General features: G+C 44.5%; 2 protein-coding genes across 3 annotated transcripts in view; both read left to right on the forward strand.

Annotated features, from left to right (window-relative positions):
* Window positions 1–25,306, forward strand: part of LOC111969515 (leucine-rich repeat-containing protein 49) — a 90,530-nt gene that overhangs the window by 33,992 nt on the left and 31,232 nt on the right. The window lies entirely within an intron of this gene.
* Window positions 1,223–25,306, forward strand: LOC111969518 (leucine-rich repeat-containing protein 49-like). Its single transcript, XM_023995698.2, has 10 exons — window positions 1,223–1,332; window positions 2,872–2,955; window positions 5,660–5,737; window positions 5,950–6,128; window positions 6,245–6,340; window positions 16,512–16,746; window positions 16,946–17,131; window positions 17,290–17,399; window positions 24,532–24,694; window positions 25,137–25,306. Exons 1-10 carry the CDS (start codon window positions 1,240–1,242, stop codon window positions 25,173–25,175), a joined length of 1,263 nt encoding a protein of 420 aa, XP_023851466.1. The 5' UTR covers window positions 1,223–1,239; the 3' UTR covers window positions 25,176–25,306.

The following is a 25,306-nucleotide window of genomic DNA, read 5'->3' on the forward strand; positions in this document are numbered from 1 at the left end:
AACAGACTTGTGGAGGTCTACCATTTTTTTCTGAGGTCTTGGCTGATTTCTTTTTATTTCCAATGATGTCAAAGCAAAGAGGCACTGGAGTTTGAAGGTAGGCCTTGAAATCCATCCACAGGCCACCTCCAATTGACTCAAATTATGTCAATTAGCCTATTCAGAAGCTTCTAAATCCATGACATTATTTTCTGGAATTGTCCAAGCTGTTTAAAGGCACTGTCACTTAGTGTATGTAAACTTCTGACCCACTGGAATTGTGATACAGTGAATATAAGTGAATATATCTATCTATAAAACAATTGTTGGAAAAATGACTTGTGTGATGCACAAAGTAGATGTCCTTACCGACTTCCAAAACTATAGTTTGTTAACAATAAATTTGTGGAGTGGTTGAAAAACTAGTTTTAATTGACTCCAACCTAAATGAATGTAAACTTCCGACTTCAACTGTATAATACATACTGTTCAAAAGCTTGGGGTCACTTAGAAATGTCCTTGTTTTGAAAGAGAAGCACATCTTTTGTCCATTAAAATAACATCAATTGATCAGAAATACAGTGTAGACATTGTTAATGTTGTAACAGACTATTGTAGCTGGAAATGGTCTGATTTTTAATGGAATATCTACATAGGCGTACAGAGGCACATTGTCAGCAAACATCACTCCTGTGTTCCAATGGCACGTGCCAAGTCTAGGTCCAAAAGGCTCCTTAACAGCTTCTACACCAAGCCACAAGACTGCTGAACAATTAATTAAATGGCCACCCGACTATTTTCTTGACCCCCCCCCCCCTTTGTTTTTACACTGCTGCTACTCGCTGTTTATTATCAATGCATCATAGTCACTTTACCCCCTACGTACACATACAAATTAACTTGACTAACATGTGCCCCCGCACATTGACTCGGTACCGGTACCGGTGTATATATAGCCTCGTTGTTGTTATTTTATTGGTTACTTAAAAAAATGTTTACCTTAGTTTATTTAGTAAATACTTTCTTAACTATATTTTTACAACTGCATTGTTTGTTAAGTGCTTGTAGTAAGCATTTCACGGTAAAGGTCTACCCCTGTTGTATTCGGCGCATGTGAAAAATACAATTTGATTTGATATAGTATTTATCCATTGATAGTTGTTAATGACCTGTGTGGTGTGTGTTTTCTCACTCTGTGTGTAGTTTTGATGAGCTAGCCTGCCTGGGAGAGTCGTGGCTCCCTTTCTGAGCTCACCCTGGATGGGACCCCAAGTAGCCCTGGAGACATGGTACAAGCAGGCCGCCCTGCGCTGTGTGCTTCAACTCAGACAGCTGGACATGAAACGTGTCACGGTAAGACATACGCTCAGTGCAACACTTTACAGAATCCTTGAAACTACCACGTGCTTGTTATCCATAGGCATAAAAGCTGAATTGCCCGTCAAACATGATGTCATTGTATTCACACTACATACGAGAGTTACACTTGAGTTTAGAGGTTCATGCATTTGAACGCTGTTAAGCAGGCAGGCAGGCAACACCCAGGTCTGAGCTTGTAGGCTACATGAACCCTGAGGTACCACACACACACCTTACCCTTAGAATATGGAGGTAATGGCCCTGCGGCCAATAGGATGGGCAAGTCCTCCTGAGATCAGAATCTGATTTGCACAACTTTCCACAGATGAGCACTCGCTCTATGTGACTGGTAGTAACATAGTTTGAGATAAAACACACTTGCTGTCAGTGCCAAGGCAGGCAGATCTAATTTATGAGTAAAATAAGGGTTAAAGCTGGCTGCAGATGTGGAGGAGCTGAACTCCTCTTGCTTTGAGCTAGAAAATAATCAATAGATGCCAGGAAACAGTTACCATTGCTCCTTGTGGGATATCTGTGTCAACACAACAGACTGGATTTGTTCAGGGGGAAATGTGTTAATGACTAATTTTCAGCGCTATTTCACTTAATGATCTAGTCTACTAATTAGTGGGAAAGGATGAAAATGCATTATTGATACTATTACACATAGCCTAGTTGTGACAGCACTTAAGGTCCGCTGCTCAAACTGATTTGAGCCCTTATTGCATGGAACTTCCTTCCATCTCATATTGCTCAAATAAACAGCAAACCTGGTTTAAAAAAAAACAGATAAAGCAACACCTCCCGGCACAACGCCTCTCCTCTATTTGACCTAGATAGTTTGTGTGTATTCATTGATATGTAGTTTACGTGTGCCTTTATTTTTTTTTATTTAGTCCTGTCCTTAAGCTGTTCTTGTTTATTGATGTTCTGTATTATGTCATTCTGTATTATGTTTCATGTTTTGTGTGGATCCCAGGAAGAGTAGCTGCTGCTTTTGCAACAGCTAATGCGGATTCTAATAAAATACAACATTTCACATACTGATTCAACTTTTTTATTACAAAGTATTTTTGATAAAAGGCCTTCCCTTACAGAAAAAAACATTATACAAAGGGTATGAAAGATAGCACTTTGATTCTGGAGCCATGGCAGCATTTTCAGTGAACCATATCAAGGAATCCTTTCTCAGCCGAATCGTCACAGAGTAGCCAGTGCTAAACATCCCCTAGAGCTCAGCTGGCAGTCTCAGATTGTGTCTGCTGGTGCATTGCATGCCGGGAGCTCTGCCTGGCACACCCAAACAGCTGGGCTCAGTTCAMATGAGGCTGCAGCCGAATATCAGACAAACAGATAATCCTGTGATGCAGCAGGAGATGTTGTCTCTCCAACTGGTCCTTCCTGCAGAGGGAAAACCTGCAGCCAACATATCAGACATTATTCTGACTGTGCCTCTGTCTCATGTTGAATAATTCAGACTCGTCCATGAATGGAGCAACACCCTGATTGTGTTATTGACCCTCTTTTCTGCAGGAGGAGGAGAGACGTATGGCCTGCGTCACGGCCCGGAAGGAGGATGAGAAGAAGAGGGAGAGTCACAAGCAGGCCATGCACAAGGTACCTGACTTTCCTTATGTTGACTCTCTGTCCATATTTGTGTTTAACATACTGTACTATACTGTTACTATCGCAGATATCTCGCCATGTTGACTGAACAATATGTTCTTCTGCTCTGACATATATAAAACTGATGTTAGCTGGCTGATTGTCACATAAGAGGAACAATTCCACAATGATAAAGTGGAATCCAAATAATGTCACAGGACATTGATATGGKCTGAGCAGACTAGCTGGTGAGCGTTTAAGTCATTAACCAAATATTTCAAATATTTTGTGGCGTTTAATGTGTTATATAAGCTTTTCTGACGGATGCATGTCAACAACATAATTAAGCCATACAGATTTCATTTGTGGAAAGTGCTTATTTGGACAATAACCAAACTCCTTGGCCCTCAATGCTGTTTGTTAAAACGTTTTTACCTCCAAAACATTTCCAGTTTATTCATATGAAGAGCCAAAACTAGTCAAAATATGAACATGCTTATTGTCTGCTAGCCATTAGGGTTTATTATGAGTACAATAGGATGTTAGGTGTGCTTTTGTTTAAACTCATTGCACATGTAACATACACTGCATAACACCTTGTAGACAGTGGATGAGGATGACTAATGTTGTGGGAGTTAGACTATAAGTGCATTGTTTAAGGAGAGGGCAAGAGGGCTGTTTTTGATGTTGAACAATGTATTAAATCATGTATATCAACTTGTATGATATGCTGTCATATGTCTGTAAGCAATTTCTGTTGATGCTGAGGTACCGGTAAGCAGTTATCTCAGATGATACCTAAAGCGCTCTGAGGGTTGCGCCTCAATGGCCACTGATTCTTAACTACTTGAAATGTACTGTGGTGTTCGCTTGTCATGTAAAGAGGAGTCATCTGCTTTGCATTAACCGCCCAACCATGAGTTGATCAATGGGAGCATTATAGTAGGGAGATGAAGGCTCAACACACTATACCCCAGTAACCCTGCATTTATGTAGCTTGGCTTGGTGTCTTCTGTTTAGAAATAAAAGTTTCAAATGTTTAGATTTTGACAGTTACGTTTCCAAGGGGTCTCAAATAACAGTGACTGTAGCTACAATTCTCAAAGTTTTTAAATCCACTTCAATAGTCATTTGTCTTTTTCCTCCATTATCTTTTCCCTAAGTGTTCCTCACAATAACTGTTCTAACTACAGGGTTTCTAAGTGCTCAGTTCCTCTTGTAGAATATCAGATCCCACCAACCTTTGTTTGAGACTGGTTGTGATTTCAGTTCAAATGACCAAAACATGCTTGTTCAATCATTGTGTATCTGTACTGTACCTCTATGTGTTAGAGAATGCATACTGTACTGTATCTATACTGAACAAAAATATAAATGCAACGTGCAACAATTTCTACGATTTTACTGAGTTACAGTTAATATAAGGAAATCAGTCAATTGCAATAAATTCATTAGACCCTAATCTATGCATTTCACATGACTGGGCAGGGGCGCAGCCATGGGTGGGCCTGGGAGGGCATAGGCCCACCCACAGGGGAGCCAGGCCCAGCCAATCAGAATGAGTTTTTCCCCATAAAATGACTTTATTACAGACAGAAATACTAATCAGTTTCATTATCTGTCCGGCCGGCTGGTCTCAGCCGAATGTGGAGGTCTTGGGCTGGCGTGGTTACACGTGGTCTGCAGTTGTGAGACCGGTTGGACGTACTGCCACATTCTCTAAAACGATGTTGGAGACAGCTTATGGTAGAGAAATGAACATTTAATTATCTGGCAACAGCTCTGGTGGACATTCCTGCAGTCAGCATGTCAATTGCATGTTCCCTCAAAACTTAAGACATCTGTGGCATTGTGTTGCGTGGCAAAACTGCACATTTTACAGTGACCTTTTATTGTCCCCAGCATAAGGTGCACCTGTGTAATGATCATGTTGTTTAATCAGCTTCTTGATATGCCACACCTGTCACGTGGATGGATTATCTAGCAAAGGAGAAATGCTCACTAACAGGGTAATGGAACATTTCTGGGATCTTTTATTTCAGATCATGAAACACTTCACATGTTGCGTTTATATTTTTGCTCATTATATACTGTATATTGATGTGTGTGTTCCTGCCTTCCTGCTGCATTGACTGATCCATACTGAGAGATCAGCAAGTGGTCTGGAGGAAGTTTAATTGCCTGTGTGTTATCCAAGCCAGCTAATTGAGCTAGTTGAGGAAATAATGATAAATGGAATGCTCCGTGAGGGTTCATGTAGTCTCAGAATGATCCACTATCAATCCTGTTTGCCAGCCGTCCCCTGTGTGTGGGAGTGGAGCATTCCATTCCATACCTGTGCGTATCAAAACTGAACTAAATAAAGGCAACAACAAAAAAATGAAATCAAAGAGAGAGAGAGAGCTGCATTCTTCCTTGCTGCAGGGTGGGGATGGCACAGAAGTACTGCTGCTTCCTCTGCTACAGTCAACACGGATTCTGCTGCTGCAGTAATGCTAAGACAGTTGTTGAGAGATATGGGGCATATACAGTACAGCACACACAAATTGTACCTTGTTATTACAGACAAAGCCTTTGTAACTGTAACTGAGACTAGGTATTGGTAAGATAGGCATGTTTGTAAGTAATGTAAGCTAAGTGACAGTCTATCAGTTAGAATAACATTTGAAGTTTTCTTTTTTGAAGATAAACAGTACATGTGTATTTGTGTTCATAGAGTCCTGCTCATTTTGCGCCTCAGCAGTTCTACACTCAACTTGGACTCAAGTCTCAGGACTCCTCAGTGACAAGCAAGGTAGGTGGAATGTCTTTGGCTGTAGCAGGAGAGAGATTTCAGTTTCATAATATCATCCTGTCCTCTGTGCCCTGCTGAGGACCAATGCCAACTGAACCCTGCTCTGTTCCTTGTGTGTGCGTGCGTGTTTGTGCATGCATGTGTGCTTGTGCATGTGTGTGCGCGTGTGATCGTGTGTGTGCCTGTCTGCGTGCGTTTATGTGTGTGTGCAGGAGAAGCGGCGTCTGGCCATCCGTAATGCAGCACTGCAGTGGGAGGGGGTCAGGGCCTGCCTGGAGCTCCCGGCTCAGAACGGAGCCAAGGAGGAAATCAGCCCTGAGGCAAGCCCCGCCCACAGTCCCGCCCAGACCAATGGCCTTGCACTGGAACCTTCTCCGGATGAGCAGCTCAGGTAACGTTAGGGGGGAGGGGCCGTGCATAGGGGTGGAACTTTGGGCTCTGGAAGACAGTAGTTATAGTTGCAGGACTGTTATAAAGGTATACATAATATGTTTTCTGTTCTGCCAGACGGGTGAGTCCGCTGTCGGCTCCGGACAGGCCAACAGGGGGCAGTGAGACCCGGATACGCTCCACCAGTCGCCCCAACAGTCCTCGAGACCCCAAGTTGGTACTACACCACACCCAGGAATACATACACATCACAGGAGGTTGGTGGCAACTTAATTGGGGAGGACGGGCTTGTGGTAATGGCTGGAATGGCATTGGTGGAAGGGTATCAAATACATCAATCACATGGTTTCCATGTGTTTGATGCCATTCCATTTGCTCCGTTCCAGCCATTATTATGAGCCGTCCTCCCCTCAGCAGCCTCCACTGATACGCATGCTCACAGGGGATAGGATATTGGAATGTAAACATTCTTCCAATGCAAGAAAACATGGTCCCGTTATAATTGTTCACACATTATAATTATTTCAAGTTTAGCCAATAAAACTGTATGGATGGAGCACATTTGAGGATTTTGTTTCATTCTCRTGGGTTCCGTATGTGTCAGATGACTGGTGGCACAATAACTGGGGAGGACGGTTCGTTGTAATGGCTGGAACGGAATTAATGGAATAATATCAAACACATCAAACACATGGTTTCTATATGTTTTAATACCATTCCATTCACTCCATACCAGCCATTATTATGAGCCGTCCTCCCTTCACCAGCCTCTTGTGGTCTGTCTACACTATAAACTAGCATACAAAAGGATATCCCTCATCTATAACGGTTCTCTCCATAGAGACATGGTTCCCTCTGCTTTACACACTCAACATTTCACCCTCTAACACTCGTTAGTCTTTACACTGATGATTTTCACAAAACTACACAGGGCCCCATTATTTAGCTAGCTAACTTTATTGTGAGGGTTAGAGGGTGAGACCTTCACTCTGTGTCATGGCCTTGTTCTCCATATGGCCATTCCCCCAGCCTGGCCTGATCTGACCAGGCTTAGCCCCCGTGCTGCAGTCCCTAACTTTTCTCCTGGAGGGACTGTATACCAGGCCTGTGAGTTATAAGGGGTCAGGCTGAGATGGGCACTGTGGCTGTGTCAACCACTATTATTACATGTTACTTTCTTGCTCCAGGATATGAAAATGTCCCAGAAGCGCAATCCTTCATGGCCATAATTCCCTTATAGCAGTTTGTGTCGCAAAAGGGGCCAAGGCTAGGGCTCAAGTGATTCACCATACGGTGTGATGTGGTCTACTTATCTGTAACCTTAACTGGTTTTTATTGTTGTGCACAATTGTCCAATAGGATAAAAGAGAAGAAACATTTTATGATGTTTTACATCTATAACCACTGTAAAAACCGTACTGTCCTTTGTCTYAGTGCAGTTTGTCAGCTCTCTGTCTATTTCATGTAGTTGATGTATGTTTGTGATGCTTGGTATTCACTCCTTTGGGTGTCTTACAGTATATATTTTACAGTAAATATGCCCATGGGAATATTCCTATTCCTGAAAGTATAAAAGAGGAGATGATAGATGGACTGAGCAGTGATTTATAGATGTGATGTTCTACAGGTATGACCCGCTGTCACCCCAACGTAAGGGATTACCAGCCTCTGTGGAGGTGTGAATTTGTGAAAGCTCCATGAAGTTAACAATCAAAGCATGAATGATTTGCTTTCTCTCTGGATTGATAGTCTGTCCTGGTCCGGTATATTCCTCCTTAATCCTCAAAGACAGACGGGGTTCTTCATTCCCACACGCTGGGCAGAGCTGCAGAGCTGGGCCTGTCTCTCTCTGTCCTCCACATCTGGTTCTGCTCTGGGACCGGGCAGGGGGACCCCCTGGTGTGGGGGGTTTTTCTCTCTGAGAGATGGAGGGCCTGGAGGCTGCACTCTGCTCTGTCCCCACATCGCTTCTGAGAAAAAATAACCGCTGGCGTCCACATGATTAGATCCATTTGCTCTGGATATGCTATTTGTTGTTCCCTGGGTGGGACCGGCAATGTTCACATTCATCACAAAKAAATCAGCATGGGACAGTTCACACGTTACTGCTGCTGCCGTATGAAGACACATGGATCATCGTCTTTGTAAGAGCATGTGAGAGAGGGCCAGCTAAAGTCCTGCTGAATAATTAACAACCACATAAAGATAAATAGATGTGATGCAGGTTAGTTGAATCGTTTGATTTTACTTCCCTTGATAAACTAGCTTAAAGGAATGTGCCCAGTGAAAGTCATGCACCTCATAACTTCAGAACACTTGTCACTGCAAAATGGTGATGTTTGGCACCCACAGAGGCATTAATTAATGCTGTAAGTGTTTATCAGTATAGTCAATGGCCTTTTCAAGCTCCCCTTTTCACATCAAGCTGGAGTGGTAYATGATATGMGTTGACTGAAATGGGCCCCTGCCCCTCAGCAGGTAAAAGGAAACATATGTTGTCATCTCTGTTTGGCATTAGCAGCCCGACCCGAGCTGGAGAAAAATTAAGACAGGAGCAAATGTTGACAGTGCGTTTAGAATTCGAGGAAGGAGGGAACCCCTTTTAGTATGTTAGGATGAGAGATGGAGTAGGAGAATGGTTGTCTGAGTGCTTAGCAAATTTTGTGTGTGTGTGAATGTCTGTCCGTGAGTGTGTGTGTTAGTGTACGTGCGTGCGTGCAGAAACAAGCTTGCGTTTGTGTGTGTGTGTGTGTGTCCATCTGTCCGTCCGACTGCTGGATAGTAGCCTCTGTTTTATATTCCTTTGTGAGCAGACTAGAGGAAGATTTATTCGTTCTCTGTTCCCTTGAGATATGACAGGAGGGAAGAGTTATTACCCAGAAATCCAATATTGGGGCTGGCCAGAGAGTTGGAGGGGAGACATCAGTGCCCACATGCTATGTATATATTCATTAATACAGAGGCACGCTGGGTCTCCAAGCAGGTGGAGGGGCAAGCACATCCATCTTCAAGTTCTACTTATGATGGGAGAAGGAAGTCTGGGAAAGAGCGAGAGAATCTGGTGCCACCACCACTCAGAAACACTTCAATAAACCATAACACTTCATTCAATAAATGTTACATATACATCATGCCGAAGATATACAGAAATAGCCTGGTTCCAGGTCTGTGTCTACATCATGCCGAAGATATACAGAAATAGCCTGGTTCCAGGTCTGTGTCTACATCATGCCAGGAGAGACATACAGAAATAGCCTGGTTCCAGATCTGTGTCTGCTCTAGCCAACTCCTCTGACAATCGTTTTCATGCTTTATTGCAGACACTGTACAGATCTGCTACCATGCTAATAGAGAAATTGCTTGAACAATTACATTTTTCTTTCAGTTTAGAATATTTTGAAAGGTTCTTCTCACATCATGACAAGCTAAATAACCATGTTTCTTATATGGTGCTATCATAGCTAGACACATGTAGGCTCATGACAGACATCGTTTTGACGCTCCTACTGGATTAGGTTGAGATAATTGAGTTTTAGTTCAGAGCTACTGAACACATCAGGAAATGTTTTCCACAGTTAGACTTTCCTCAGTTTGACCATCTTGGTGTCTTCTCTTCCTCTAAGTGTTTCAGGAGGGGATTTGGAGGCACCTGGCAGTCTATCAAGAGTGATTACCAGGAACAATACATGACACAGTGCAGAGTGGGCTGATGGCATGCTTCCAGACTTCCCCAGAAAGGGATGAAAAGTTACCATCACTCTATCTACATGTTACCCAGTGTCTCCTCTCTCTCTCGGTCTGTCTTTCTTTCTCTCTCGTCTCTATCTGTCTGTCCAACTGCTTTTGATTTAGTACCTTTGGCAAAGCCGCCTCAGAGGTGTGGCGTGTCCTGAAGATTAGCACCGTCTTTCACTGACTGGCGCCTATCTTGTCTATCACTGGCCCAGACCTCCGCTCTGCGGGGCCTGGGTCTCCCAGTGTGTGCGTATGAGGAGACCTCCAGCTAGTAGCTCCCTGGACGAGATGCTTTCCGCCGTGTGGCCAGTAGTACCCCCTTGCTCTTACATCACCAGTCATCACCCCTCACGTTCCTCGCCTGCCCCTCAGTGTCAGACGCAGCGCTTCCTTGAAACACGACACTGTTTGATTAAGATTGGGTTTTACACCCACCGCGTGGTGGGTCGTCTTAGATTAATATGTAGGTAGCAACACGGCCTGCTAGAAAAATTGTTCTCCATGATTGAGTCGGACGCTAGTCTGTCAGTCACTGCTGGATTCTTGGAAGCAGCTCGTACTGAATGTTAGGATTATCTGGAGGTTGTGTCTATTAGCTAATGTAATTCCTGGGTTGTTTTGTTAAGGTTGGGTTTTCTCCCAGGTTATTAAAACTCTGAGGGGAAATGGAGTATTACAGCAGGTGTTAATGACTGAACTCTGATGCAGCCATGGGCAGTTTACTGACTCACTCACACACACTTGCATGCATACACACACAGGGTCCTATAGAGACACAGTAGTCATGGTGGCCAAAACATGGCTTAACACTGTAGCTTTGTGACCGTTAACCCTGGTGTCCTGATCTCTCTGGCTCACATTCACCTCTCTTTCTCCTAGGGCTGGAGTCAACTCTAGACCTGTAACCCTGCAGCTTGTGAACAAACTGCTCCCTTGTGTCCCTCTGCAGCAGCAGCCTTGATAGTGGTCTTTAGAATGTCCTGCCATGGTTATTACATGATAATCACAAGTCAATCAACATTTTAATCTCTCCTCTGTTCCAATACACCTTCATTTGTACCAGACTCTTCCCTGTTTCCCACTTCAGCCCTCTCTTTCTGGGTCAGCACACCTGTCTGACCATCTTTGTATCATCTCTTCTTCCTGTTCTTGCTCACAGTACAAAGCCTCTCTTACATGTTGTCAGACCACTCTCSTTGATTCCTCTCTGCTTACCTGGACAGCATCTTGCCAGGTCTTAGATGCACTAAAAGGTGCAGCAGACAGATATGAGAGGGTAGGAATCAGTCCTCAGTCCTCTAGAGAGAAAGCAGTGCCCTCCAGGGGATCAGGTTTGGTGTGTGACAACAACGATGGCTTTTTAAAGAAGCCTTGTTTCCCTCCCCTGACTCTAACAATCAGCCCAACAAGACTTGGCCTYTAGGATTACAGCTCCAATAGTGTCAGGATTAATCCTCCCTTGTGTTTTCTTTTCCCATGATCAGCGGTGTTACATTCTAAAGGGTGTGAAATATGAATAGACTGATTAGGTTGTTGGTGGGTGAACTCTAATGGCTGGTGTGGACTGCTGGTCCGTGGAGCCATATGACCCTTTGGTATGCAGCAGGTCCCCTGAGTGTCAGCAGACTGGGAGGCAGGGAGAGAAGGCAGAGACCCAGGGTAGCTAGTGAGGTGCCAACAGGGACAGAAAGAGATCATGTCTCCCTGAGACTCATCCTGATTCTCTACTCTCACGACTCCTTATCAGGGAAGGGCACTTAAACTGTTGTCACAGAGAATGGAAAGCAATTAGGCAGCATTGAAGACAAATGTTACATTCACTTAACTCTGATTACCCCTCCACTGATTGGCCCACTTCAGACACATGTAAACTAAGATAGCTTTGTTTTAATGATAGTCCAGAGGATCCTGGAAACTTGTGACTGTTTATTTTACCAGGTAGGCTAGTTGAGAACAAGTTCTCATTTACAACTGCGACCTGGCCAAGATAAAGCATAGCAGTGTGAACAGACAACAGTTACACATGGAGTAAGCAATAAACAAGTCAATAACACAGTAGGAGGGGGAAAAATGAGTCTATACATTGTGTGCAAAAGGCATGAGGTAGGCAATAAATAGGCCATAGGAGCGAATAATTTCAATTTAGCAGATTAACACTGGAGTGATAAATCAGATGATCATGTGCAAGTAGAGATACTGGTGTGCAAAAGAGCAGAAAAGTAAATAAATAAAAACAGTAAGGGGATAAGGTAGGTAAATTGGGTGGGCTGTTTACAGATGGACTATGTACAGCTGCAGCGATCGGTTAGCTGCTCAGATAGCTGATGTTTAAAGTTGGTGAGGGAAATAAGACCAACTTCAGCGATTTTTGCAATTCGTTCCAGTCACAGGCAGCAGAGAACTGGAAGGAAAGGCGGCCAAATGAGGTGTTGGCTTTTGGGATGATCAGTGAGATATACCTGCTAGAGCGCGTGTTGTTATCGTGACCAGTGAACTGAGATAAGGCGGAGCTTTACCTAGCATGGACTTAGATGACCTGGAGCCAGTGGGTCTGGCGACNNNNATGTAGCGAGGGCCAGCCGACTAGAGCATACAGGTCGCAGTGGTGGGTGGTATAAGGTGTTTTAGTAACAAAACGGATGGCACTATGATAAACTGCATCTAGTTTGCTGAGTAGAGTATTGGAAGCTATTTTGTAGATGACATCGCCGAAGTCGAGGATCGGTAGGATAGTCAGTTTTACTAVGGTAAGTTTGGCGGCGTGAGTGAAGGAGGCTTRGTTGCGAAATAGAAAGCCGATTCTTGATTTTGGATTGGAGATGATTAATATGAGTCTGGAAGGAGAGTTTYCAGTCTAGCCAGACACCTAGGTATTTATAGGATGTCCACATATTCTAGGTCGGAACCGTCCAGGGTGGTGATGCTAGTCGGACGGGCGCAGGCAGTGAACGGTTGAAAAGCATGTATTTGGTTTTACTAGCGTTTAAGAGCAGTTGGAGGCCACGGAAGGAGTGTTGTATGGCATTGAAGCTCGTTTGGAGGTTAGATAGCACAGTGTCCAAGGAAGGGCCAGAAGTATACAGAATGGTGTCGTCTGCATAGAGGTGGATCAGGGAATCGCCCGCAGCAAGAGAAACATCATTGATATATACAGAGAAACGAGTAGACCAGAGAATTGAACCCTGTGGTACCCCCATAGAGACTGCCAGAGGACCGGACAACATGCCCTCCGATTTGACACACTGAACTCTGTCTGCAAAGTAGTTGGTGAACCAGGTAAGGCAGTCATCAGAAAAACCGAGGCTACTGAGTCTGCCGATAAGAATATGGTGAATGACAGAGTCGAAAGCCTTGGCCAGGTCGATGAAGACGGCTGCACAGTAKTGTCTTTTATCGATGGCGGTTATGATATCGTTTAGTACCTTGAGCGTGGCTGAGGTGCACCCGTGACCGTCTCGGAAACCGGATTGCACAGCAGAGAAGGTACGGTGGGATTCGAGCTGGTCAGTGATCTGTTTATTAACTTGGCTTTCGAAGACCTTAGATAGYCKMYMKWSSATSSWMKRKMGRCTAACAGTTTGGGTCCAGGGTGTCTCCCCCTTTGAAGATGGGGATGACCGCAGCAGCTTTCCAATCCTTGGGGATCTCAGGCAATATGAAAGAGAGGTTGAACAGGCTGGTAATAGGGGTTGCGACAATGGCGGCAGATATTTTCAGAAATAAAGGCTCTAGATTGTCAAGCCCAGCTAATTTGTATGGGTCCAGGTTTTGCAGCTCTTTCAGAACATCTGCTATCTGGATTTGGGTAAAGGAGAAGCTGGGGACGCTTGGGCGAGTAGCTGCGGGGGGGGGGGGGGGGGGGCGGAGCTGTTGGCCGAGGTTGGAGTAGCCAGGTGGAAGGCATGGCCAGCCGTTGAGAAATGCTTGTTGAAGTTTGATTATCATGGATTTATCGGTGGTGACCGTGTTACCTAGCCTCAGTGCGTGGGCAGCTGGGAGGAGGTGCTCTTAGCTTTTAGTGTCCCAGAACTTTTGGAGTTAGAGCTACAGGATGCAAATTTCTGCTTGAAAAAGCTAGCCTTTGCTTTCCTGACTGACCGCGTGTATTGGTTCCTGACTTCCCTGAACAGTTGCATATCGCGGGGACTATTCGATGCTATTGCAGTCCGCCACAGGACATTTTTGTGCTGGTCGAGGGCAGTCAGCCCTTGGTTCACTCCAGACCTATATCTGTTCTTAGTTCTGCATTTTTTTTGAACGGGGCATGCTTATCTAAGATGGTGAGGAAGTTACTTTTAAAGAATGACCAGGCATCCTCAACTGACGGGATGAGGTCATATCCTTCCAGGATACCCGGGCCAGGTCAATTAGAAAGGCCTGCTCGCAGAAGTGTTTTAGGGAGCGTTTGACAGTGATGAGGGGTGGTCGTTTGACTGTATCCGCTACTGGTCCGCGGTCAATGAGGCAGTGATCGCTGAGATCCTGTTGAAGACAGCAGAGGTGTATTTGGAGGGCAAGTTGGTCAGGATAATGTCTATGAGGGTGCCCATGTTTACGGATTTAGGGTTGTACCTGGTGGGTTCCTTGATGATTTGTGTGAGATTGAGGGCATCTAGCTTAGATTGTAGGACTGCCGGGGTGTTAAGCATATCCCAGTTTAGGTCACCTAACAGAACAACTCTGAAGCTAGATGGGGGGGGCGATCAATTCACAAATGGTGTCCAGGGCACAGCTGGGAGCTGAGGGGGGTCGGTAGCAGGCGGCAACAGTGAGAGACTTATTTCTGGAGGATTCATTTTTAAAATTAGAAGTTCTGTTTGGGTATGGATCTGGAAAGTATGACATTACTTTGCAGGCTATCTCTGCAGTAGATTGCAACTCCTCCCCCTTTGGCAGTTCTATCTTGACGGAAAATGTTATAGTTGGGTATGGAAATCTCAGAATTTTTGGTGGCCTTCCTAAGCCAGGATTCYGACACGGCAAGGACATCAGGGTTGGCAGAGTGTGCTAAAGCGGTGAGTAAGGCAAACTTAGGGAGGAGGCTTCTGATGTTGACATGCATGAAACCAAGGCTTTTTCGATCACAGAAGCCAACAAATGAGGGTGCCTGGGGACATGCAGGGCCTGGGTTTACCTCCACATCACCCGAGGAACAGAGGAGTAGGATGAGGGTGCGGCTAAAGGCTATCAAAACTGGTCGCCTAGAGCGTTGGGGACAAAGAATAAAAGGAGCAGATTTCTGGGCGTTATAGAATAGATTCATGGCATAATGTGCAGACAGGGGTATGGTGGGGTGCGGGTACAGTGGAGGTAAGCCCAGGCACCGGGTGATGATGAGAGATTGTATCTCTGGACATGCTGGTTATCATGGGTGAGGTCACCGCATGTGTGGGAGGTGGGACAAAGGAGGTGTCAGAGGTATGAAGAGTGGAACTAGGGGCTCCATTGTAAACTAAAACAATGATAACTAACCTGAACAACAGTATACAAGGCATATTGACATTTGAGAGAGACATACAGCAAGGCATAAAGTAATCACAGGTATTGATTGGGAGAGCTAGCTAAGACAACAGGTGAGACAACAGCTAATCAGCTAACACAACAGCAGGTAAAATGGCGATGACTAGGCAGAGAGGGTCGGGTTAACTAAACCCAGAGCCTGAGTTTGCGGCTGGGGCCGACAAATAAAAAATAAACAGAATGGAGTACCGTGATTAATGGACAGTCCAGCAGGCATCAGCTATGTAGCCAAGTGATCAGTGTCCAGGGGGCAGCAGTAGATGGAACAGGGAAGCCGCGGAGTAGTCGCCACTACGCTAGCGACACGGCGTTTAAAGTTAGTAGCCCGGGGCTAGTGGGAACGTCTGCTCCGACGGAGGCCGGTTGAAGGCACAGCGGATGGAGTATTCGTCGGCAGACCAGTCGTGGTGGTGCGGCGGGGCGCCGTGTTGAGAGGATCCAAGCCAGATGGCGAATGAGGTATTGTAGAATTTAGTTTGCTAGCCGGGAGATGCGCCTGGCTCACGGCTAACTGGTGCTAGCTTCGTGGCAGGGGCGTTAGCCACTAGCTAGCTGTGAAGATCAGAAGTAGTGGTCCAGTAATTACGGCAGGAATCCGGCGTTGTGGTGGAGAGACAGTCCAATCCTGGTAGATTGGCGAGTATTATCCAGGCTAAAAGACAGGGCTGGTATCTGTGCAGAAGGTAAAAGCCGCTAGCAGTGGCTAACAATGACTAAATAGCTTGTAGCTAATTAGCTTGTTAGCTTCTGGTGGTTCTTGAATGTGTTCTAAAAATAATAGCGATTCCGTATCACATTGGGTGAGGCAGGTTACCGGAAGGTATAATCGAATTAAAATGGAAAAGAGTGAAAATAAAATTGAAATGTATACAAAAAAAGAAAAAAAACAAAAGTACACGAGAGGACGAACAAAAACACGTCTTCACTGCTACGCCATCTTGGATGGCGTCTTGGATGTGCCAGGTGGGTGGAGAGTTGGCCAGGTGGCTATTACTTAATGTACCTAGGGAGCCACCATCATGTTTAAAATTACCGGGGGGCTAGGAGGGACTGGGCACCCTCCTAAACAAATCAGGTGCCCATCCTCACAGGTGTGTGTGCTGACTGTCTGTTTCTCTGTGTGTTCCAGGCTCCTTGAGGCAGGGGGTGCCAGCCTGCAGAGCCTCTCCCTGTCAGAAAGCCACCTGGCGGAGCTGGATGGGGAAACCCTGCGCCTGTTCGGCCTCGGGGCCCTGGAGGCCCTGGAGAGAGGCTGGGGGGTCCAGACTGCAGGGGCCGTCACTGTCATAGCCTTCCGCTACATCCACTTTGATGCGATCGTGCCAACACTGCCACGCATAAGGGTCAAGTTCCCTAACCTATCTGTGAGAACACATTTACTACAAATTACATACTGGTCAATAAAGAGTCTTCTCATTGGCTACTATGATAGGAGTCATTCTCACCATGGTAACACATGGTCTCTGTTGGAGTTCTAAACTGAGGGTTCTCATTGGCCAATAGGATACTGATATGGCCACTCATTGACTGGTTTCCTGACTTATTATGGTATCCTCCATACAGCACCTGATTTTCCTGGAGACCAACGTCAGCCGTCTTCCCCAGCTGGCTGCTCTGGCCCAGGTGAGACGTCTGGACCAGCTGACCATCCACCCAGTGGGGAACCCTGTAGTCAGCCTTTCCCTGTGGAGATCCTTCCTCATCTATCGCCTGCACCACTTCAACCTGCACAAGATCAACAACCTGGAGGTCAGGTCCACCTACACACTCAGAAAAAAATCTAACATGTTTTGTCTTTCAGCGTCTTTGTGCTATAATGTTCTGAACAACGTGTTAGCTGATGCCCTTTTTATTTTCCCTTGTGTGTGCGCATGTGTGTGCATTTATATTGGGTGTGTGTGCATCAGGTGACCATGAATGACGTGATCTCTGCAGAGCGTCTGTTTGGGACGCTGGGTCATATCGCTGCCACCGAGACACCACGCTGCCGCCTGCTAGTACTGCTGGAGGAGTCCAGGTGAGTTCCCTACCCACAGCACATGGTAACTGGCACACAACATTCAGACACGGCCTATATATTTTTTTGTTCGCCTTTATTTAACCAGGTAGGCAAGTTGAGAACAAGTTCTCATTTACAATTGCGACCTGGCCAAGATAAAGCAAAGCAGATCGACACATACAACAGAGTTACACTTGGCGTAAAAACAAACATACAGTCAATAATACAGTAGAAAATTAAGTCTATATACAATGTGAGCAAATGAGGTGAGATAAGGGAGGTAAAGGCAAAAAAAGGCCATGGTGGCGAAGTAAATACAATATAGCAAGTAAAACACTGGAATAGTAGATTTGCAGTGGAAGAATGTTCAAAGTAGAAATAATGGGGTGCAAAGGAGCAAAATAAATAAACAGTATGGGGAAGAGGTAGTTTGGGCTAAATTATAGATGGGCTATGTACAGGTGCAGTAATCTGTGAGCTGCTCTGACAGCTGGTGCTTAAAGCTAGTGAGGGAGATAAGTGTTTCCAGTTTCAGAGATTTTTGTAGTTCATTCCAGTCATTGGCAGCAGAGAARTGGAAGGAGAGGCGGCCAAAGGAGGAATTGGTTTTGGGGGTGACCAGAGAGATATACCTGATGGAGTGCGTGCTACAGGTGGGTGCTGCTATGGTGACCAGCGAGTAAAGGGGGGGACTTTACCTAGCAGGGTCTTGTAGATGACCTGGAGCCAGTGGGTTTGGCGACGAGTATGAAGCGAGGGCCAGCCAACGAGAGCGTACAGGTCGCAGTGGTGGGTAGTATATGGGGCTTTGGTGACAAAACGGATGGCACTGATAGACTGCATCCAATTTAATGAGTAGAGTGTTGGAAGCTATTTTGTAAATGACATCGCCAAAGTCGAGGATCAGTAGGATGGTCAGTTTTACGAGGGTATGTTTGGCAGCATGAGTGAAGGATGCTTTGTTGCAAAATAGGAAGCCAGTTCTAGATGTAACTTTGGATTGGAGAGGTTTGATATGAGTCTGGAAGGAGAGTTTAGTCTAACCAGACTCCTAAGGCTTTCAAAGACCTTAGAAAGGCAGGGTAGGATAGATAGGTCTGTAGCAGTTTGGGTAGAGGTGGATCAGAGAATCACCTGCAGCAAGAGCGACATCATTGATATATACAGAGAAGAGTGAGAAGGTACGGCGGGATTCGAAATGGTCGGTTTATTAACTTGGCTTTTGAAGATTTTAGCAGGGCAGGATGGATATAGGTCTATAACAGTTTGCGTCTAGAGTGTCTCCCCCTCTGAAGAGGGGGATGACCGCGGCAGATTTCTAATCTTTGGGGGATCTCAGACGATACAAAAGAGAGATTGAATAGGCTAGTAATAAGGGTTGCAACAATTTCGGCGGATAATTTTAGAAAGACAGGGTCCAGATCGTCTAGCCCAGCTGACTTGTAGGGATCCAGATTTTGCAGCTCTTTCAGAACATAAGGCGTCTGGACTTAGAGTATGCAAAAAATAAAAAGTATGCGTCATTTTGAAAATCTAGTATACTTTAAATGCCCGGATGTCATGCTCTTTTCAGCTTTAACAGCTAATCAATTAGATATTGGGAAATGCTACCAAAATCAATGAATAACAGGAAACAATCATGTCACGGTCTCAGTATGCGAAAATAGAGTATGTGAATTTCCAAAAATCGATTATGTTATACTCCTTTTGGTTCTTCATCTAGTAGAATTAGATGAACACTTTTCTATAATGCATTGGAAGAGGTGGGCTGGGATTGATAGGCCCTAGTTCTCTTCAAGTAGCCATACAACAAAACTAGGCTACTTAATTGGGAAGATGCCGAATAGCGAAGCTTCTGCAGTGGTGTTCAAATGTAAGCTAAGCCGTTTTTCTCCTTAAAATTAGTATTGCATCGTAGTATACATCTTTGATGTATCCTAAGTATTTTTTATTTTTTTTAAAGTGGCTTTGTTTTCTCATTGAAAAGTGTTTGTTCTCTTGACCTTCGTCAGAGCTTTTAAACTAAATCATCTTTTGATTTGTTAATGTGTCGGCACTGGGGACTCAGGATGTGGCTGCGGTATTGATGTCATGTTAGTCAGGCCTTTCGATTAAACACTTGAATTGTTTTGTAGGCGTGGCTACCTATTTAATTAATCGTTCCCAATGATAAGTGCTTTAGTTTATTATGTTGCTGTCCAGCGGTTCTGAATTTGAGACACACCCAATAGTTCTGTGCAATAGTCTTTTGATTTGAACATTTGAAAAGTTTGTGTGTGTACTAAGCTATTTAATTTAACTTGTTACAGCACTTTAGTTTCACTAATAAATATGTTGAAATTTAACCAAATTATCTGTTTCTGTCTTCAGTCTGTCTTCTTTATTAAATAGGATAGATGGGCTATAAGGACTACAGTATAGGTCCAATGTGATAGTCTGCCTGTAACCAGCCTGAGTAGGCCTATAACTCCATTCATATTCTACAGTGTATGCTAAATAGTATCCAACGATGCAGTTTATGTAAGTGTTACGAATCCCTTTGGCCCGGCAGTCTAGGGGGGGGGTGGTAACGAGACCCATAACATAACTTATGCAAATTATAGTAGTGAAAAAGTGAAAACGAAATAACCACAGACAACTAAATTACCGTCAAACACTCATGGTTTATTTGTAAACACACGGTAAAGGGGGGGGGGGCAGGAAAAGGGGCTGAGCTGGACTCAAGGAAAGAAACAAATAACAAAAGAAACAAATAACCAAAAAACACCCCTAAGCTAGACTAGCCTACTTCAACAACAGCTAACTAACCAAAAATACAGTGGGTGGTCCTCCCAGTTCTAACTAGTTTGCGTAGACAAAGTATTCCTACGGGTAGTGTATGCCCATGGGCGACTTGTCTTGGTACCCCCTTTTCCCACCATCAAACAAACAGTCAAACACCATAACAAAACAATACTCACAGGGTAACGGACAAAGTGACACATCGTTGCAACTCACAAGAGATCTAGAGCGAGATTGCATGACAGAGAGATCAAGCTCCAGAGAGAACAACTGACAGGGTTTTTAAACCAAGGGAAAGGGGTTGTGATAGGGTAATGGGAACAGGAGGAGGTGTGTCTTCTGATTGATGACTGATTGGTGACTGATTGGGGAATGATGATTGCCACCTGTGAGGGGTGAAGGAGAGAAAAGAAWTACACACAGGATCCACACACACAGGATACCTGTATCCATAACAGTAAGTATGAGTATTTGGACACGGCCACAGTCTGGTACCTGGTACCTGGCACTGACTGACACACAGCGCTCACTCAGGTTACCAAACAAAAACATTAGCTACACTTTAATTACATGTGTTCACTGTACCCTAGAGAACCTGTCTGAGTGTGTTTATGAGTTTGTGTACTGTGTTGGTGTGTGTTTGTGTGTGTGTCTGTGTGTAAGTATGTTAATGAGTCTGTGTGTGAAGGATAGACAAAGCCTGGCATCAAGGAGCCATAGGGAGTTGGTTGGAAGCGCAGGGGTAGGGTGGGTACCTGGCACCTTCCTCACGTTCCCATTCCTCTCCCCAGCCAACAGCTCTTCAACTATATCACTCCTGGTCACTGAAACACAGCCAAGCAAAGCAAAACATGCCATTGAACTGAAGGGGTCACGCCTCCTCAGCCCTGCTGTAGTGGCGTCTCTCTCAGTGCCCCGAGCAGAGCCCTGTCTGTCAGGAGAATACTGTTCAAAGTTCATTGGCAAACAAAAGGCCAACTGCCATTCTGCTGGCTTCCAGTTCCTCTTTAATAACTCACACTCACTGATGCCCGATTAGAAAAGACAATAATATATGCCATTTAGCCAACGCTTTAATCCAAAACGACTTACAGTCATACGTGCATACATTTTTACAAATGGGTGTACCCGAGAATCAAACCCACTACTCTGGTGTTACAAGCACCATGCTCTACCAACTGAGCTACAAAGGACCACGCTCTATCAATAGCCGGGAGCTGATCATTCTTTTCAGATCAACAGAGAAACGGTATTCGCTGTGACCTGCTGACATTGTGTGATAATGCATAGTTTTGTAAAATAAATATTTTATATGTATAGGATGGTTGATAACATGAACTTTGACCTTTCCAAAAATGCTAGTTGAACATTAACTTGATCTTATAAAGAGAGTTTTTATAGACTGGTACAGGGCAGAGGAAAAAACMATTGATGTGATGGCCACTCCATGGAGGTCAAACATGTAGCCTAAGGTTATTCATATCATAAATCTCCCTACTTCCCTGTTGGCTTGAATTAATTCCACTCTATGAATCACAATACACTTGGTACACTGCAAAATATGTTCTGAAAAGTTGAATGAGTGCCAGAGCGTTTTGTGTGTAATGTGTATCTGACTAATATATTAGTCTTTTAATGTCTTTGAATGTGTATTTATTTATGCATGTGTGTGTGCCYCAGGTATGTGTAATGTACTGTAAATGTACTGTATATCTCTGTCTGTGTGAAGCCTTGAGATGACAGGCCAGGGCTTGTCTGTCCCTAGCAGCTGCCATTTTTAGTTTTTGCTGTGAGAAATGGACGAGCATGGCAGTTAGTTCACTTCCCTAGTCTGTCCCTTCAGGTTCACTCTGTATGATTACCCACTACACCCCTGGGCCTTCTAAAGCGGAGCATGGATGAAATGTCTGAGTATCAAACAATACTTTACCTTGAGCTGCCTTATGGAATTCATCCTTTTTCCCCCAACTGAGCCCACTGACCTACTCTGCAACAGCCCTAACCTTTTAAGTCCAGTAATGTGTCTGTATTTGATTAAGGTTTAACCTTCCATATAAAACCATGTCTAAACTTTCCCCTCTCAGCCTCTGCACAGTGCACAGTGCTCTCACACTACTCCCTGTAGTTTGGTCCTTCCAGGAAAACCTCTCCTCAGAGATGGAGAGTGTAGTCCTGTAATAATTAAGATGGGAGTTCACTACAGTCATCAGTAAATGGTTTCAGATCCAGTACAGACATGTATAACTCTGAGCGATACATTATACAGTCATATTTAGGTTTGGACAATCCATGTGGGAACACATATGGTCATGGGTAGGGCAGATATTGCTGTGAAGGTAGCCAGAGCAAAGGCTATGACTGCTATAATGCTTTTGGTGTATTGTGGTTGAGGACCAAGTCATAATCAAAAGTCGTTAAACATGGGAGAAGGCCTAAAGGCCTGAAGATAGGCAATTTTTGGGGGAGGACAGCTTGTCCTGTTGTATGAACCATGATGTGATAGTTTTGACATTCATGTCTGTGATACAATACTAATGACTGGAGGCCAGAAAAGAGTCCTGAACCCAATGTAGGAGTGGTTCATCCTTCTTCTCAGTGAATTAAGTTGATGTTGTGGGCTGTTATACTGGGGTGTTTGCATTCAACCTCCAGTCTACTGTACAGTATCATTGTACAGTAGAGTACATGCTCAGCTATGGTGAATGGGGGCTGTTTGATAGATACACACCACTCAGTTGATCCTCTGCCCACCTATACATACAGTGTTCAGGCTCTCTGTCTCCGACACAAGCACACACACTTATCCCAGTAGGTATTTTAGCCTGCAGCCTCCGTCTCAATGACTACTCCAGAGTTCTGGCACCAGCGTTTGGAACATGTTGGTGCAGTGCTGAATTTCATGAGATGAATAATGATGGACAGGGACGTTTGATGTAGCTAACATCCTWTATTAATGTTCTCATCCTGGTTACATCTGTACCAATCCTGRTGCTGAAAACTATACGACTGACAAAGAACTGATTTAAAAATGTATGTAGAAGTACTTTATCATTCCCAATTCATTGTTCGTAAAGTAATTGTTWGGCTTGGCTTCCATGGAATTCATGTCGGCACTACTGTCATAGTATCTAATAACAGTCTTGACAGATGTGTTAATGCGGAGCATTGACTGAATGCCATTACTATTTGTCGAAACGTGTATTGTGATACTTTGTTATACCCTTCTTTGATGATGGCACTGTCCCTGGCAGTGGATGCTCCTATTGGATGCCCTGATGCCCCAGACATGTCTAACTCACCTGTCCCCCTTGCATAGCTGCTGGAAGTAGGGGTGCTGCAGCACACCCTGAAAAATCTGATTTAAAAAATAATTTATTAAGAAAAACATTATTTGAAAAAAACATTTTTTTCACAAAAGTAGTCCACTGGGCCTTTACTAGTATTAGCGGACCGATATAGACGTCTGTAGCGTGGGCAAAAAAAAAATGTCTGCATTTCCGCTTTTGCAAATAAGGTAGTTGTATAATTAAGAACAGTATCTTGCAGGATTCAATAGTTGGAATTTTAAGACTTGTTGCCCTGTCCCTTTCTCTGCGATTGTCATTCTAATAGAATCCAGAACGAACAAAACACTGTCCTCAAACATTTACATCAAATGGTGAAAGGTTATGGGTAAGGACACAAAACATCCACATCAAATTAAAGATTTTTCTTGATCAAATAACATGGAAAACAACCACTTTTTGTGCAGTATTAATTTACTATCATTACAAACCACTTAATGTAAATGTACATTACTGTATAGTACATAGGCTGGTCATCTAGGTTTGTACCTGTAGACTTTCCATCACCATGAAGAAGAACAATGCACAATACAGTAATTGAGTACATTGACACTTCAAGTGGTTTGTGATGATATGATGTGATGATGTGGCTCAGTTGGTAGAGCATGGTGCTTGCAATGCTAGGATTGTGGGTTTGATTCCCACAGGACTAGTATGAAAAAATATGTACATGTATACATTTGCAAAGTATTTCAAGAAACTGCAAAACATATATCAAGCATGTATTTTTATATTCCACAAGCATTTTCAGATTAACTGTTTTGTACAGATAATCATCAGACTCAAGTTACAAATGCTGGTAAACACTCAAATACATTTAGTGTAAAAAATGTCACAAAAGGAGTGCACTGGGCCTTTGCTAGTCTTGTATTAGCGGACCGATATGGACGTAAAAGACAACACAGCACCCCCACCCCCAAACTACTTCTGCCTTGTCTCAATCGCTCTCTCTCTCTCTTGCTCTCTCTCTCCCTCTCCCCCCTCTCTCTCTTTCGCTCCCTCCTTCCCTGCCTCACTCTCTCTAGGAAGCGTCAGCTGCAGTTTCTGTTGGAGGGGCGTGGGCGCCGTGCAGGCTTGAGCCCAGAGGATCTGCGTGACAACGGCAAGCTGCTGGGAGAGGGCCTGAGCAGAGCCCTGTTCAACTACCCCAGTAGAGACTGCTGCAGTGTGGGAGCGGAGAGCCCAGAGGTCAGCACTCTCAGACTATCACTCTGTCTGTAGCCTGGTCCCAGTGGTGATGACTGCAGTAGCAGAGTGGAAGCAGCCAGGTCTAGCCTGTTGGTCCAGATCTCTTCCATCACAAAGAGATCTGGGACCAGGATAGACTGGCTGCGCTCACTCTGCTACTGCGACATCACCACTACCTGTCACTGTATACCTGATGCTTCCCACTGTAGCAGCTTTATTGAGGGCATGTTTCATACATTTACAGCTGTGATCCTCAACCTGCTCTTGAGCAGTGAAACACCTGATTTAGCCAATAAAAGTATTGAAGACAGTGGCTCTCCTGGAGAAGGGTTGAGGATCACTGATTTACAATGTAACATGTTACTATCCAATAGGATGATCAATGAGACTTCCTCTCCACAGTGTCAAAGCTAACAGTCCTCTGTTCCCTGGATCTCCTCAGGAGGGTGCTATGGAGTCGTCATCGGAGCGCGAGCCATGATGGAGCAGCACATACAGGATCAGGTCCAGAGGGCATCTGACACCAACCTGAAGGGAGGTCCTCCACAAGCTGTGGCCCTCCATGTTTAGGATGGTGAGAGACTATGTGCTGGAGATGAGGACCGACCAACC

This window comes from Salvelinus sp. IW2-2015, linkage group LG10 (genome assembly GCF_002910315.2).
Source record: "Salvelinus sp. IW2-2015 linkage group LG10, ASM291031v2, whole genome shotgun sequence".
Classification (NCBI taxonomy): Eukaryota; Metazoa; Chordata; class Actinopteri; order Salmoniformes; family Salmonidae; genus Salvelinus; species Salvelinus sp. IW2-2015.